Here is a 17071-nt window from a genome sequence, read left to right on the forward strand (position 1 = left end):
ATAATCACTTCCTAAGCCAGAAAGAAGCATGTTAGGAAGTGTATTTATGTACCCAAAGAGTAATTTTCATTTGTGAGCTTATCCACTTCATCTGTTTCTGCATCCATGCTACTTGTGAGGTTTGTGTCACAGTCAGGCAGTGAATTTCCAGCTGTAATCCAGTGGGTGATGGACAGCCGGACCTCCACTCAGACTTGGAGTACTGCGGGGTGAGGGGACTCAGTTCGGTAAGATAGAAAGTCTAGACTGCAGTTGCCCATACGGTGCAGCATGTGTTTTCCTCTTAGACACTTTGTACTGTAGACGTTAATAAAAGAGAAAATCTGAGTTAACATTTCACTTGCTTCTCATAAAGATCATTTTAGGCTCATTTGCCTTTGTTTCTTGATCAATAAAAATGTCTTTTTGCATTTCCTGGTAGTTGTATGCATTTAATTTTTAATTCGGATGATCAGAACCAGATTACTGTATTTTAAGGACAGGCTATTACATTTTAGTCAGTAGATCTGGTAGGCAGTGGTGCTTTTTAACCTCCCATGTGTTACACTCAATTATTTACTTACTAGTTGTCTTAATCTTTTCTTTTTCAGTTTAGAGGATGGAAAAGATTGCTATCTAAGCAAACTGTATCTCACATATGGCTTCTGGGGAGAAGTAAAAGCACAAGTCCTTAACATGTTAGTTTTTTAAGGGCCTCAGGGATCTGAGTTTTGTGATTGCCACGAAGCCTAATTGCTCACAGGGCACCTGGCACACTGCCATTTCCCCAGTGGGCTGTTTGTTGGTGCTTGTGAATAGAACAGAACGCCTCGCTTTTTCTGCACAGTTGGCAGTGGCTGCAGTTTTAGGAAACAGGCTAACATTTTTCTCAAAGATGGCAGTTCACATGAAGTCAAATGATATCTAAGCCTGTTTGTAAGTAGTAGAGTTAGTCCAGTCATTTTAAAACTTACATAAAGTAAAATTTGTTGTCTCTCACTCCAAAACACTGATTTGTATACTGTCACTTTTTTCTTAACCCGATAACGTGAATTTGTTGCAACCCTTCTGAAAGTAAGGTATGAGTTTGATGTTTTATGCTTTTGTATTTTTATAAAAGACACTGGTCATATAAATTATAGGGCCAATGGAAATCAGAAATGTTTTAAGCAAATTGTGTTTGGAGGCTATTTCACTTGTTCCTGAGGCCCCTCAGAGATGCTTACATTCAGATATTTAGAACTGTGGACTGGGTTTTGCTTCTGCCTGGATCTGACAAGAATGTTCTTACCCTCATTGTCCTGACTTATCTCTGTGCACAGAGACTCACTGTATCTTGTGAGACTCATGTGATTGAATTACTCCTACTCTCCTTCAAAGTTCTGCCTTTCTTTAAAGACTGAGTAGGATGAGGGCTTTTGAATGAATGTTTATTCATTTTCTGGGTGTGATGTCTTACTCTTCTTCTCCCAGAGAGACATGGTTCAGTTCCTTTATTTCTTTTGTGATGTCCAGAAGTTTAGTGGTGAAAGTACTTTCAGATTTTGACGTCTGGGACAGGGAGATGACTCTGTAGATAAACTGAATGTTTAGAAAGCATGAGGACTTGAGTTTGAATCCCCAGCATCCCATAAAAGATGGATATTTCTGTGACCTCATGCTGGGTGGCAGGGAGAGTTGGAAAGGAGACAGGTGGATCCCTGGAGCTCACTGGCCAGCCAGCTGGTCTAGCTAAATTGACATTACAGTCAGTAAGAGATTGTCTCAAAAAATAAGGTATTGACTCAGCAGTTAAGAATACCTGCTGCTCTTGCAGAGGGCCTGGATTTAGTTCTACATACACATGTGGTGGTTTACAGCTATTTGTAACTTCTGTTTCAGGAGATTCGGCGCTCTCTTCAGGCCTTTATGAGCAACCAAACACCTACCTGTGTGGTACACATAAGACACTCACACACATAAAATGAAAAAGAACATGTGGACATCTATTTCTGGCACCCACATGTATGCACTTATACACACACACACACACAAATAAGTAAATACAGAAATTCTGCCATCTAACCTTTACCACATAGATGTCTTAGTTAATGTTTTCTTGCTGTGAAAGACACCATAACCACAACTCTTAGAAAAGAAAGTATTCATTTTGGGTTGGCTTACAGTTTAAAGGTTTAGTCCCTTATCATCATGGAAGGAAGGATGGTGGTGTGCATGCAGGTGTGGTGCTGGAAGATAGCTGAGAGGTCTACATCTAGATCTGCTGGCAGCAGGAAGAGACTGGAGCACTGGGTGTGGCTTGCACATCTGAGACATCAAAGCCGGACCCCCAGTCACAAACTTCTTCCACCAAAGCTACACAGTTCTCCAACAAGACCACACCTCCTAATATTGCCCCTCCCTCTGGGTCTGGGGGAGGGAGCATTGTTATTCAAACCACCACAGTGACCTTGAGACTAATTGTGCGACTTGTTTGAACTACAAAATTTTCAACTATATCAGGTGCGTGGCACTCTCTGACAGTTCAGTGAATGGTTTAAAGCATCCTGTAGACAGCAGCTAGAAATCAGATCAGTGTCCACCTCTGCCATCACCAGACTCTTCTTCCTATGGTAGAAGGGACAAATACAGGAACCCACCACTGGACTATGCTCAGTCTGGAGTGAGATGTCTGTATCAAATCCTCCCCCAGGGCTCAGGGGATCTGCTGAAGTGGAGGCCGAAAGAGTGTTAGAGCAGTGGGGATGGAGGAATCAAGGAATCAAGGACTTCTCGACATCGCAGGACACTCAGAGAGTGAGGCAGCCTGCACAGGACGGGACCTACACAGGTCTGAGCCAGATGGGGAAAGTGGAAAACAAGCCCCTGTCTCTGACCCAGAAACTGTCTCCAATCGACAAGCACTCACAAAGGGAAAATTAGTTCTCTGCACTCCGACGGAGCATCACTGGTCCACACCCACACTTCAGAAGGCTCTCTGTCCAGTAGTAGATGTGCCAGCACAAAATGAACTCAGTGGGATTTTGAAGTTATTTTTGTTTTTGTCTCATAATGCTTTGTTTGGGACTTTTGGTTTTTGTTAACCTTACAAGTCTTTCTTATATATTATTATAGTTTCTGATTTTGTGTTTTGATGGGATTTTTGTGTGTGTAAATTTGCGTGTCTCTATGTCTGTATGTGTTTATTGTGCTTTCTCCTCGGCTCTTTTTTTCTGTTTGTTGCTCATTTTTGCCCTATTCTAGTTTGTTTTGCTTTAGTTGCCTGTTTTTTAATGAAAGCAAGAAAGAATGTGAATTTGGTGGGTGGAGAAGGGAGAAGCTGGGGGAGGAAAAGCCATGATAAGATTATATTATATGAAAAATTATTTGCACTTAATAAAAGAATCTTATAATATACTTTGTCATATAATTTCATGAAACCGAAAGTATTTTAAAAATATGTATTATATGTAATATGTGTTTCTTTGGGTTTATAAGGATCCAAAAGCACAGCTCTGGCATCATCTACTAACACTGACTTTCTGTAGTGCTGTTTACCCTGATCCTAGAAAACTGACATCTCACTGCCTTTGACTTTATAGTGTACTGAGGCTTGCAGCAAGCTTTTTCATTGGCTGCCAGCTCACAAATAACGACGCAGAGACTTGTTAATTATGAAAGCTTGGCCATTAGTTTAGGCTTGTCCCACTAGCTCTTGTTATACCCAAATCCTCGAAGTCCTGGCAAAAGCCAACAAGGAGACCAAGTCCTGTATGTAAAAGCAAAGAGCCTCTATTTTGATCAAGTTTGCAAACTCGGTCTCTCCACATATCCAACGTATTGGAATAACCAGAGAGCCCTGAGCTCAGTTGGAATTGGATTTTTATGGTAGTAAAGGTGGGGGATGGATGAGGGGTTTCTAAGGTTCAGGACCTCTGATTGACTGACATTTTTTCTAGGATGTACTGGTGAATATGCGCTGGCAGGTGGTCCTATCTACAGCGGTTAGAATGTTAGGCATTTCCTTTGAATGGTCGGTTCCTGGGGGGATGGTCGGGTTATCTCAACTTGTGGTTCCTCCACAAGCAGGCATTGCCTCAGGGTAAACTACTGAGACTCAGGCCTCTTAAATTTATCTATGGGAGTTCTACTCTGGCAGGTGATAATCGTTGGAAGTAAAGAACTTCCTTTGGATGACCTGCCTATACTTAGCTTATCATGGCTGGCCCCCACAGCTCTTATAACTTGAACCATATTTTTTGTTAATCTACATTTTTACCATTTGGCCTTTACCTCTCCCATTCTGTGTGTCTGACTCATTCTGCATCTCGATGGCATCTCCTCTTGCATCTAGATTCATCTCAAGTTTTCTTTCTGTGCCCAAAAGTCCCACCTATCTCTTCTGCCTAGCTGTTGACCATTTAGCTCTTTACCAAACCAATCACAGCAATATATCTCCACACAGTGTACAGATATAGCACAACAGGTGCTGGAGGCACTGGCTGATCTTCCAGAGGACCTGAATTCGATTCCCAGCACCTACATCACAGCTCACAACCATCTGGCTTCTGTTGGCACCAGGCATGCATAGTGTATACAGGCATCCAAGCAGGCAAAATGCCTATACTCTTAAATACTAATTAAATAGTATATTAATTAAATAGTAAAATTATTAAATAGCATACCTCATAGAGCTGCTACAAGGTTGAACTGTCAGTCTAGATACTTTTTAAAAGAATGCTCAATAGAGTAAGTGCCCAGAAGTAGGAAATTATAAAGTGAGGAAACTTCATTGATGTCTTTAATCAGGATTTAGGTCTATAGTGCCTGTGTTTGGTGTTTTTGATTGTTTGTTTGTTTTGGTCTCATATAGATTTCTTCATTTTCTTGGTATAGTTATTTCATGTAGATATTTGCTGAACTCATACATATTTTATTATTGTGGACATCTATGTTATATATATATATATATGTATATATATATATGCCCTATGTTTATTCATTTGGAAGCATTATCTTATTTTTCTTGAAATTAATAGCAGTTGAAAGATCCCCGGTGTGGGGAGACTCTCACTCAAGTCTCGGGATAACAAGACCCCCCCCCCCCCCAGTAACTCACGAGAGACCATCCTTGCTGCAATCACACGAGGTTTATTGACAGGTACCAGTGCACTGGAGCCGAAACTCATAACCCACACAGGGGAGGAGTTCGACCCCGAGTAACTGGGAGAAGGGGTTTTTAAGGGAAGAAACCACAGCCCAGTAATCTGAAGGGGGCAGGGAGGGCGTCGTAGAAAATTCCGAAAATACCAGTAATGATCACAAGGGGGCAACTCCCTGTTTCTCCAAGATTAGTCTCACGATTATAATCTAACTTTATCTTCAGCTAGTTCCTGAAACAGAGTCACTGAACCGTCCGTCTAATCCTAGATTTCTGATTCTTCTCTCCCTGCTTAGATTTTTGGCTCTGTTTTTTCCTACTAGGGGGTCTGGATTTATCCAGGACTTTCACAATCTCTTTCTCCTGCCCTATTTTTTCAAATACTTATCAATGTGTCTCTCGCTTCTCTGACAGCTCAATAAAGTATCCCTTGACATAGCCACACTTAGTATTTTTCTGTATTCATCTCTTCCTGGATGTCAGCTCAGTTGCTCCTTCAGTGTGTTTGTACAAGGGGTGTGTAACAAGGGATTTATCACAGGGATTTTGTGCTCTCCTCACATAGGATACAGTACCCTGTAAGGTTGTATATATTCAAACAATACTGTGGAAGTACAGAGAGCAGAAGTTTAAAAGTGAAGATTGGCGTAAGGCACCCTGAGTCTGCAAAGAGTCTGCCACCCAGGAACATTAGCTAACACTTCTGTGTGTGCTAGCTCTCGTAGCCTCTAGCCTCATGATGTGAGTGTCCTACAGAGTCAGCTGATGCTGTTCCTCTCAGGTGGTATGAGTTCAGACTTGTACTTTCCTGTCCAGGACTTGAAGAAGCTGAGGAAGAAAAGGTGATTGCAGGTGGGCCTCTGCAGATCTCCTGAAGTGGACCTGCTAGACTTGAGTAATACTCAACAGAAAGGGACCGCAGCCTCATTTCTACGCTCCACTGCAGCCTCACTACTACTCTCTACGTTCTCTCCCTTTGGAGATGCTGGAATCAAGCCCTCAGGTCTCCAGCTTCTTCCACCACTGTGTTGCACTCCTGGCCCCTTGCAACAGTTATTTGTCTCCTTGTTTCTTGTATAAAATGAGGTCTTCCTGTTTGGCCCTAGCTGGTCTAGAACTCCTAAGCCTGTCTAGTAGTTGTCACACCCCAGCATGTTTGGTAGATGGGACCTTGGGTGTAGACCACCACCTCTGACTCATTCCCTACTTTTTGCATGAAAATGTCCCTTGTATACCACTTAATGAAAAGGATGAACTGTGGATAACCACATTAACACATCACAAGGCCGCTACAGGTGGTCCATAGCCCCAGCACTGCTGTCTAGAATCAATTGCCCTGATTCTTCTGAGGATGTATCTCTCTGGGAGTGCTAGAGGTGGCTTGTTTGTTGCTGGATTTTTACTGTAATTGCACTCAAGCCTGCCTTTCCCTGGGGCCAGACCCACATCATTCTCTGGCAGTTCTAAAGCCTCCCCAGGCTCGCCTGATTGTCTCTCCTAGATCCTTCTCCTTGGACTCTTCCTGTAGTTAAACCCCAGCTCTATGTGTGCTTTCCAGGCATGCATAGCTATCCCCTTAGCTCTTTTCCCCTCAACTTCTTCATCTCTCTCATCTCTCTGACCTCTTCTGTTTGCAGAGTCCTTATTTCTGAATCTCAGGTCCTCATCTTTCTTGTTTTGCTTCCTTTTTGGGTGGAATTCATCTTCCACATGGGAGGTAAATTATTGAAATCCTGTATGACTGAAAACTTTATTTAATCTCACCCTTGAGAGATGATTTGGCTGGGTTTGAAGTTCTATCTTGGAAATGATTTTCCTTCATTATTCTAAACACATTCTCCATCACCTCATAGTTTTCAGTGTAAATGTTGAGAAATACAACTTTTAATTTCTGATACTTTACATGTGACCTGTTATCTCTCTAGAAGCTTTTATAATTTCTTAATCCTTGATGCTTTGAACTTTGATGGTGCAGTGCCTTGTCATTGTGTTGGACTCCTTTCAATTTGGGGACATTTGCCTTGTAACATGCTCATGTGCTTTGATATTTTTCCTTTTGTTCTCTCTGTTCTCTCTCAAGAAGTCAGACTGACATTTTTAACTGTAATACTTTGTGCGTAGATTCCCATCTCCCTTTGTTTTCCAAGCAATTAATTTAACTTCTATTTTTTAAAGATTTATTTATTTATTATGTATATAGTGTTCTGCCTGCACCTATGCCTACAAGCCAGAAGAGGGCACCAAATCTCATTATAGATGTTTGTGAACCACCGTGTGGGTGCTGGGAATTGAACTCAGGACCTCTGGAACAGCAACCAGTGCTCTTAATCATAAAGCCGTCTCTTCAGCCCCTTAATTTCTATTTTTTAAAGAACATTTAATCTTAGTGCATATTTTTTAATTTCTAGGATTTTTTTTTTCTGTTCTTTGGTTTTTAAGAGGACAGCATTTTATTCTTGTTTCATGGATATGTGTCACTGGAGATATTTATGTGTTGCTTGTTTCGAAATTTCTCGCATTCCCTTCAGTGCCTCTCACTGAAATTCCCTTTTTTAAATTTTACTTGTTTTCTTCACTTTCTATTTTATTTTATTTGTTCATATGCTGGTAGATTCTTGGGTGTTTTCTCATATTCAAAGAGTTACAATTTTTGCTCATATTAGAGGTGGGCCTTGTGATTGTGTGACCAAGCTGGAACTGACATGTCCTTCAAGTCTTTGCTCACATTCCCTTTATAAAGTCTAGAATGTTCACTTTATTTAAAACTGCATATACGTGCCTCTCAATGCTTCTGCCTTGGCTTTTTCTTTTCTCCTTTTCTCCCACACTGTTTTTATTATTTGATATGCTTAATAATACATATTTGGGTTTTTTATCATCCCCCACTAGAATACAAACTGCTTACATTTGTTTTTATTTTTATCAAAACAAATTAGAATGGTGTTCAACACAAAGTGATTAGTCATTCAATCAAATCTGTTAAATCGAGGGTATTTGTGTTTCACTATCTGTAGCTCTTTTCTTACAAACTTCCCATTTTGCCCAGAAATGATTTCTTATCTCACCTAAGTACCTAACAGGATAGATGGAAGAGTCTGTAGAGAGATACAAATGACCTATGGAGAAGTCAGTGTTCTTGTAGCTGAGCAAGATGAAGGAACCAAGGGCCTTGCTGTTGGGTCATATGATTCTGCCATCTTTTCCTGGTTTTGCCTAGCTCTAAAAGTTTGCCTTTTCCGAGTTGTTCACACAGAAATGTCTTACCTCTCTGTAAGAGTGGGGAAGGAACTTGACCAACCAAAAGCAGCTGAGAATGCTGGCCAGTTTTGTTTGCTTATTGGTTTATATCTGTTCCAACCTGCTATTCATTCCCTCAGAAGTACCTTGCCTCCAGGTTCAGATACTGAAGTTTAGTTACCTTGCTTTTTGTTGGTTTCTAGTCCTCTTTCCTCTCCTCTCAGCCCTGTCTTTCCACCGTCTTGCAATGAACGTCATGGATGGAGCTGAACTGGATGTTAGTTGTCCAGCAGACTTCTCTCAGTTTACCACCTTTCAGTGTTGTCTAGTTGTTGTTCTCCTGGCTTTTATGGATTTATATGTTTTCCCCAGTGCCTCAGTTGTTAATTCTGTTGAATCTAAGAGCAAAAGGAAAAGTCTGTATATTTGCAGAACTCCTTTTTCAGAGTGCTTGCAGATCATAGTCTATGCTATTTGCATAAAGACTAGTGATGAGATGTACTTCCTGATCATAAAGAGCACAAAGCACAGTGACTTGGTGATTACTTTCTCTTACTGCATCTTCCAGAACGGTCCACATCCTGCTGTATAGAAGGCATGGAAGTTGTTGACTGAATGAATTTTCATCTAAGTGGGCTCCTTATGATCCTTATGTATCACATTTTACCAAGTTAGAATTAGGTGAGAGCACTTTGAGTGTTGTTTTGTCTTTTTATGTTTTCTCGTGACAAGAGAGTCACAGAAAGGTATAGCCCCGATAATATACAGAGTAGGGCATGGACATTGGAAGGTGCAGTGATGAGCATGGTTACTCTGACTTTGAGAGCTAGATTTCTGAAGATGCATTAAGCCAGCATCCTGATGACCCTAAAGGAAATTAGGGTTAGGGGGTCAAAGGTCTCATGTGACAGAGCAGAAGCCCCTGTAGTGGTTCTTATTTTACAACATGAAAGTAATTCACCAAAATGTTTGTGAATCCCTTGACCCGTTTTAAATTTTTTCTTACTTTATGTGTTTGTGTGTGTTTGCCTGTGTGTATGCCTGTGTACAACTTGCATGCAGTGCTTGTATTGACCAGAAGAGGGTGTTAGATTCCCTGGAACTGGAGTTAACCAATGCTTATGAGCCTCCATGTGGGTGCTGGGGATTGGACCCCGGTTCCATGGAGGAGTAGCCAGTGCTGTTCACCACTGAACCATCTCTCCAGCCCAGCCTTTGCACACTTTCAGTGATGTATAGTCAGTGTCTCCTTGTCTATTCTTGATCTTTGCAGGTTTCAGAATCTGCCTCTGGTTTAGTATGAATTTCTTTCATCGCTGCTGTGGATAATGTGGTTCAGGTACTGTGCTGAGAAGCTTAGGAGAGCGTGTTCGGGTCCATACTTTACTCAGGGAACTGACTCCAAGCAGCCCTGAGGAAGAAGACAGTAGTAGCTACAGCATGAATAGGTAAAAGGTAATGGACAAGTCAGAGATGTGGACACTGCTTGTTACCTAGGCAATGTTCCTCCTTCTGTCCTTCCTGGACAGCAAAGATCACTTTCCACAGTAAAGCAGCAAAAGCCTGAAACTTTTTCGCTGCCCTCTTACAAAGGCGTGTGATACAGATATGGCCTCTGAAAACCTGTTGACCTCACTGAACTTGTCTGTCACACGGCTGTCAGGGAGCACGGCAATGCAGAAAGGAAATTCTGGGTCATTTTAAAGAAAGAAACAATTCTTGTTTTTAATACTGATACAAACAAAAATCTACACACTAAAGTAAAAAGCTTATTGAATTTTCACAGAAAATGCTCTTTGTAATAGTGAACAGTTAAATAAAGTTCCTAAAGAAATCCTCTACACACTTTCCAAAGTCTGAAGCCTAGTATTTATTCTTCCTGTCACCAAAAAACAAAAACAAAACAACAAAAAAACTGCCTTTCACTTTGCTTGCTTACAGAGGAAATATGTTACATGTAGTTTCGATATAGATTAGCATGGATTGTGCCTCTTTCCTGCTGTATGGTATTCTACATTAGGAATACACTTTATTTCTTTGACCATTAGTGTGTATTCAAACAATTATATATAATGTTTCTATGAGCATTTTAATATATTGAACTTTCTCTATTGATCAGGGTGCCCTCAAATTCAGATCTGCCTGTCTCTGCCTCCCAAGCGCTGGGATTAAAGATACGTACCTGCGCTAGTGGGAGCTCACCAACTCCAGCTGGACTGGGACAGAACAAGCGTAGGACCAAACTAGTTCCTCTGAATGTGGTTGACAGTTGCATGGCTGGGGCAGACTGAGAGGGGCCACTGACAGTGGCACCAGGATTTATACCTACTGCGTGTACTGGCTTTTTGGGATCCTATTCTCTTTGAATGGGGATACCTTGCTCAGCCTAGATATAGTAGGGAGGGCCTTGGATCTTCCCCAAAGCAATGTGCTTTACCCTCTCTGAGGAGTGGAATTTGGGGGTGGGGTGGGAGGGTATGTGGAGGTAATGGAAGGAGGGGAAGGAGTGGGAACTTGGATTGGTATGTATAGGTGGAAAGTTATTTACTAAAATAAGGACAATTTATTAGTGCTACACCACTAAGGAAAAAGATACCCCCCCAACTGCCAGTAGTTCCTCAAGGAGGGGTGAGGCCTCATGAGTTCCTTTCCCACTCAGGATGGGTGTTTACAGGCTGTCTTGTGCAGGTCTCGTGTAGTAACCGTAGGTGGTATGTCGTCATGAGTACAGTAGCTGCGGCACAGCCACAGGACTTCACAGCACACCTCTCTATCTCCAGCTTTTACAACCTTTCTGCCTCTCTGCCGAGATACCCTCTGAACTTTGGAGGGGATTAGATAGATGCTCCATTTATGGATGATCACTTCATTTTCATTTATTGTCAGCGTTTTGACTACTTGTGAGACTTTGAGTTAACCACCACCCATGGCAATAAGAAACCTCTGACCAGGACTGAGAGCAGCACTGGTCTATGGGTATAAACATTAGTATTTAAATTACAGCTTGATAGCATGTCAGTTTAGCCAAACAAGTAGTGGATTTCCTATTGGGCCTATGACCTTCCCACTCATAGGCTTTTGGCCAAGTTTACACTAACAGGCACAAGGTCTTTCTTTTGGGCTGGGTCTTGAATCCAGTCAGAAAGTAATTGGTTATCCCTAGAGGTGGTATTTCTTCTTTTTTAAAGTTGGTGGTGGTGGAGTGTGCATGTATGGTACACATGTACTTTGAGGAAAGGGAGTTTTGCTTTGAGGTCACATTCAATACTTTGAAAGAAAAAGAACTTTAAAGCAGGAAGGAGCCTATAAACTTGATAGTAATGAAATTTATATTAACTTATAAACTTCTTCCTAAGAAAATAGAATCATATAGGAATGAAGTTTACCTCTTCTGGTTTTGATCTACAAAAGTGACAATTCCCTTTAAAAGTTTTATTTGGAACAGGATAAAAACAGAACAGCAAATTAAACAGTGCAGACTCTGGCTTGAATTTCAGTGACGTGGTTCAGGAATATGATAGAATCTCCATAATTTCTAAAATAGCCCTAAATATACTTCTATAATTTTGTACTCTGTATTTGTGCAAAGTGAGGTTTTTGGCATCTGTGATTATAAAGTCAAAATATCAGTCAACTGAGGAATACTGACAGAGCTCTACATCTTTTACTTTCAAGTCCTTCCGCCTTTCATAGCTTATGAAAGTATATATACCAAAGAATTGTCTTACTGTCGTCTTTTCTGATTTATTATCAGTAAATGTTTGCTTTCCATATCTGTTTTATATATGCTTTCTATATCCGTTTTATGTATATGCTCAGTGTCATGTAAAGGCTCACAAATCTAAGAAGCCATGCGTTAGTAGGCCAAGCAAGGTGGTTAGTATATTGTTATTCTTTCAGCGAGCAGAAATCTAAGAATAATTATAGAATGCATTCAATATAAACTTATTCATAGAGTGAAAGCATAATTGGATTTTTTTTTCTTATCAGCAACTTGAATTGGTGGAACCAAGTGGCTGGATTCACGTTCCTTTAACTGACAATCATAAGAAGCCAACTCGCACGTTCATGATACAGATCGCCGTTCTAGCCAATCACCAAAATGGAAGAGACACCCACATGAGACAGATTAAGATATACACACCAGTGGAAGAGAGCTCTATTGGAAAGTTCCCTAGATGCACAACCATCGATTTTATGATGTATCGTTCAATACGGTGACTTGAAAATGGGACGGAAGTAAAGTAGACATGTGTTTTAGCCTGTCGTGGGATATTGGTAAAGCATGGTATTTCACAATTTTATATACATTTAAAATACTTTAACTTAGATAAATAATTTTTTGGAAATGCCTGTTTATTGTTTTATACAATAAAGTTCATATTTTATATTACTAAAAGTGAATTTGAAGCCAATCTTTACATTTTTCTTTATATTAAAAGGAAACTAGTTAAACTGAAAATTTCAAGATGTACATAATTTTTTTACTAGCATATGATTATTTTATGTAATGCTTGTTGGGTATTTAGGAACAAAACTCTGTTATTCTAGTGTACCTGTAATTTTTAATAATGTAAGATTTAATTTTTTGTAGGGGAAATTTAATTTTTTTAAATGTGTGATCCTTTTTAGGCATAATATCACAATAAACTGGCATTAGATGTCTGTTATGGACCAGTCTGTTGAGGTCTTTTGACCCTTGCCTGTAATCTAGCATTCTGGAGGCTGAGACGGGATTGTGAGTTCCAGGTTAGCGTGGCCTATACAGTGAAAGCCTGTCTTAAAGGAAGTAGGAACTTCAGCAGGGGAGAAGCCAGTCTGATGTAGAGGATGTATATCTGTCCTACCTTCTCTCTTCCATGAAATATTTGTAACCCCAGGGTTGTCTGTTCTCTGACAATATCATGTTAGAAATTGCCATTTAATTTGCAGTTTATATCCGTCCATGTAAAGAACTTATGTGAAGAACTTCCAGTTGTGTCTGAAATTGTAACGTCTTCCACAGATATTTCCTATGAGAATTTAAGAAGAAATAGCTTTCTTTTTTCCTGTAGAACATGGCTTAAACAATGCATTTTGACTGGTTCATAACATGGTATGCCCTCTGTAACCCCGCTGGCAGGGTCAGCTATTCAGGGTCCTCTGAAGGGGCGCTAACCTGCAAGACATGGGCTGAAGAAGAGGAAGGAGACCAAGCAAGATTCTATTGTCAAGGTCTCCGTTTATTGGGGTGAAAGTTACAGCTTATATACCCGTGAATGGGGTGAATGGGGGGTAGGCAGGAACTCTGCCGGGGTAACTGAAGGTCATCAGCCAGCACCTGGTGTAAGCCGAAGCATGTGATTCATTAACATTGGAGTAAGGGGTGGGTTCCGTTAACAGATGTGATCCATTAGCATTGGAGTAAGGGGTGGGTTCCGTTAACGGATAGCTCTTAAGATAGTGGGATGAGGGGTGGGTTCTCTGTAAACATCCTTAGGGCAACGACCTCTGCTATCCCTGTAAGGACAATGGTCCCTGACAAATCTATCCTTAGGAAAATGGTCCCTGACAAATCCCCCTTCCTTTTATTAAGGAAGGCAGCTAATAAGTGGAGAGCACTGGTCAGAATCTAACCACATTGTCAGACCTATAGGAGAAGGGACTGGGGCAAGGAGGACCCTTCTCTCGAGTGGAGTCTCCTATCCTCTCCTGGGAACAGAGGGGTGTCTTATGGGTAGTATTAATTATTTTTTGGCCCTTAATGATGGCCTGTGATGAGGGCTCTTGTCTTAGGTCGAGTGGGGACCAGGTTTTTCTCCCCATTACCCGTCATAGGGTTCCCAGGGCCCTGTCTTAGGTTGGGGGCGGTCCCACCATCAGTTGCCCATCCTTGAAGCTCCTCAAAAAGGTATCTAGCAAGACCAAAGTAAGCAGGTCTTTGACTGCAGGGTCCCTGTCTTAGGCTATGTGGAGGGCAATCCTCATCCCTTGACATCATGCCATGTTGAGCCGGCCTGTACGGCCTCTGTATGATGTGCTGTTCAGGGGAGAGCTCCACAATATTCCCATCATTGGGCCTCTGCGTGGACTGTTAATGAAAAGACTGCAAGGAGCTTCTAAAACAAAAGGTATAAAAGATATAATTTGGACACCAATGACTCCATCTCTGGACAAGAAGAAAGGGCACCTTCCAAACCCAGTATTCACCGTTTAGTCTGGCCTATGGTATGTACTCCTTCCTAAGTGCCTACTCCAACATGAGATTACAAGTGCTGCTTGCCAAAAATATTTCCAGGGATCCCAAGGTCTAACGGGTTTGGGGTCTGTAACAAGGGTAGAGAGACAGAACACATGGTCCTCTCCCTGCAGAGCTTTGCCTCGCACCCCTTTTGCGGGTGTGCATGCCTATCGTGGACAGGCACACATATCTCTGGGTTTTATGTGGCAAAATCTAAAATTTTTAACATATGCATTAAACCCAAACATTTTACAGGGTGTGTCAAACTTTTCCCAACATCTATAAGCAGTTACAAATATCATTAGGTCAATTCCAGTAAGAGTACAATGACAGACATTGTTACATCAAAACACCATCAGTTCCAGTCTGTGAGCAACAGTTAAAATCCCTTTCTCCTTCTTAAGTGAAGAGGAGTTAAGATTTTAATCAAAATGAGTTTTGTGTCCCAAAGATTAAAACAGTCAGATGTTTAGTCTGCATCTTAGCTCCAAAGCAAACAGAATTCAAACTGCAGAAAATTGTAGTCACCAATGGTCAGGTCATTTCAGCAGGGCATCTGTGTCTGCGTCTCAGGTCTGGAAGCATCTCAGTGTTTGTGCTTCAGGGCAGGTGGGATTCCTGGGTGGGGTGAGCTGGATTCAGCTACCTGAAGCACACCTTGGCAATTATCTCAGCTGAATCTCTGGAGGCAGGATGTGTAGAGTGGCATAGCAGGTCCTGCTATCAGGCACTTCTCTCCATGGGGGCAGGGAAGACTGGATGAGTATTTCCTCCAACTCGTCTCTCCTCGAACTTCTCCATGGGGTGTCCGCAGCTATGACATCATCAGGTCCAGCTTTATTTTCTTTCTGTGAAACAAGGCACAAACATATCCTCGACCCCAAATATATATAGGTCGGGTTTTTCTTATAATGCATTGCAAGGGCTTTTTTACCTTGCGTTAGTAAAGATCAGCTTGATGTTATCATGTCAGATCTGTTTGCATCAGGATCTGTTTGCAACTTTTTAAAGTTGCTTTCAAGGAGCCTTGGTATCATAAATACATGCATGGCCTTATTCTCAAATAAGCACAGGGTCAGGGCCAGCCCAGACTCCCAACAGGGGGTCCTTCCATAGGGCTTGTGCATAAGTAGATTAGGTAGAAGAGTGCCACAATCTGTCTGCAGCGGACTGCCCTTGATTGTCCAGTGAGGAAATTGAGCACAAAGAGAGCATGGGCCAATACAGTCTTGGCATTGCCTTTTATGGGGTAAAGGGTCTCTTGTGCCATTAATTTAGAGATGGTATGCTTCACTAAGAAGGGATAGAAGGGCAAAACCTTGGATGAGGTAGCAGGCGCATGTATCCAAAGAAACGGCTGCTCCTCTTGCCACAGGAGCCCTGATGGCATATAATCAGTGGCAAATGTCAATAGATAAAGGATTTTTTCAGGATCAAAATATCTTGAGCCTTGTTGAGAGACAGCTTCTTCTACCCTTATAAGGGTGGCTTCTGCCTCTAATTTAAGCCTTTAATATCTTAACTGGCAAAACTGGGAAGGTTTACCCAAAAGCAGCATTTTGCTTTTTCATAAAACTGTTGTTGAATAAGTTTTACACTTAATACACAATTTGCCATAGCTGTAATATACTGTACTTATACATTATTGTACACTTTACCTGTTTGAGTACCTGTTAGGCAGCTTCTTTAATCTTTCTATTGGAAATTGGCTCATTGTTTTTTGTAAGAATTTTACCTATTGGCTCAAAGTCTCCCATAAGAATATTATAACTAGGGCTTTAACCATTGTATATCTAATTAAAAGTTTGTAAGCTATCCTCCTTTTAAGTTGTAAGTTTGCCTAGCAGATAGGAAAATGGAAAAAAGGAAGCATTAACTAATGATTTGGGCCTCCTTAGATATCAGCATGTAGAAGAATAAAAATAGATCCACATCCATCTCCATGCATAAAACTCAAGTTTAAATGAGCCAAAGGCCTCAACATATAAAAATTACATTGGCCGGGCGGTGGTGGCGCACGCCTTTAATCCCAGCACTCGGGAGGCAGAGGCAGGCGGATCTCTGTGAGTTCGAGACCAGCCTGGTCTACAAGAGCTAGTTCCAGGACAGGCTCCAAAGCCACAGAGAAACCCTGTCTCGAAAAACAAAAAAAAAAAAAAATAAAATAAAAATAAAAATAAAAATAAAATAAAAAAAAAATAAAAATTACATTGAACCTCACAGAGAAAAAATTAGAAGTACACTTTGCCACATCTTTAACACAGCCTCAGTGGCACAAACATTGGGAGAAACAATAAATTATATCTCCTGAATTGAGAAACTTTTGTATAACAAACATAATATCAGCCTATAGAATGGGAAAAGATTTTTACTTATCATAAGCCCATTTCAAAAATATATGAATACTCAGGAAATTATCAAAAAATTAATCCAATAAAAATATTTGTTACAGACATAAACTAATTCTAGACCCAAAGTCTCCTGTTCTTTTAACC

At 41.0% G+C, this 17071-nt stretch overlaps 1 protein-coding gene across 2 annotated transcripts in view; it reads left to right on the forward strand.

Annotated features, from left to right (window-relative positions):
* Anapc10 (anaphase promoting complex subunit 10) overlaps positions 1 to 13321 on the forward strand; it is a 55486-nt gene extending 42165 nt beyond the window's left edge. Inside the window, exons 5-6 of one of the 2 annotated variants that reach the window (XM_038312930.1) lie at positions 9630 to 9695; positions 12347 to 12458. In XM_038312930.1, coding sequence (XP_038168858.1) covers positions 9630 to 9659 — 30 coding nt within the window. In that variant the 3' untranslated portion in view covers positions 9660 to 9695; positions 12347 to 12458. Of the gene's footprint in view, positions 1 to 9629; positions 9696 to 12346 lie in introns of both variants that reach the window. The other variant, XM_038312929.1, reaches the window with a different exon arrangement.
* The last annotated feature ends 3750 nt before the right edge of the window (positions 13322 to 17071 follow it).

The sequence above is a fragment of the Arvicola amphibius genome, chromosome 15 (genome assembly GCF_903992535.2).
Source record: "Arvicola amphibius chromosome 15, mArvAmp1.2, whole genome shotgun sequence".
NCBI lineage: Eukaryota > Metazoa > Chordata > Mammalia > Rodentia > Cricetidae > Arvicola > Arvicola amphibius.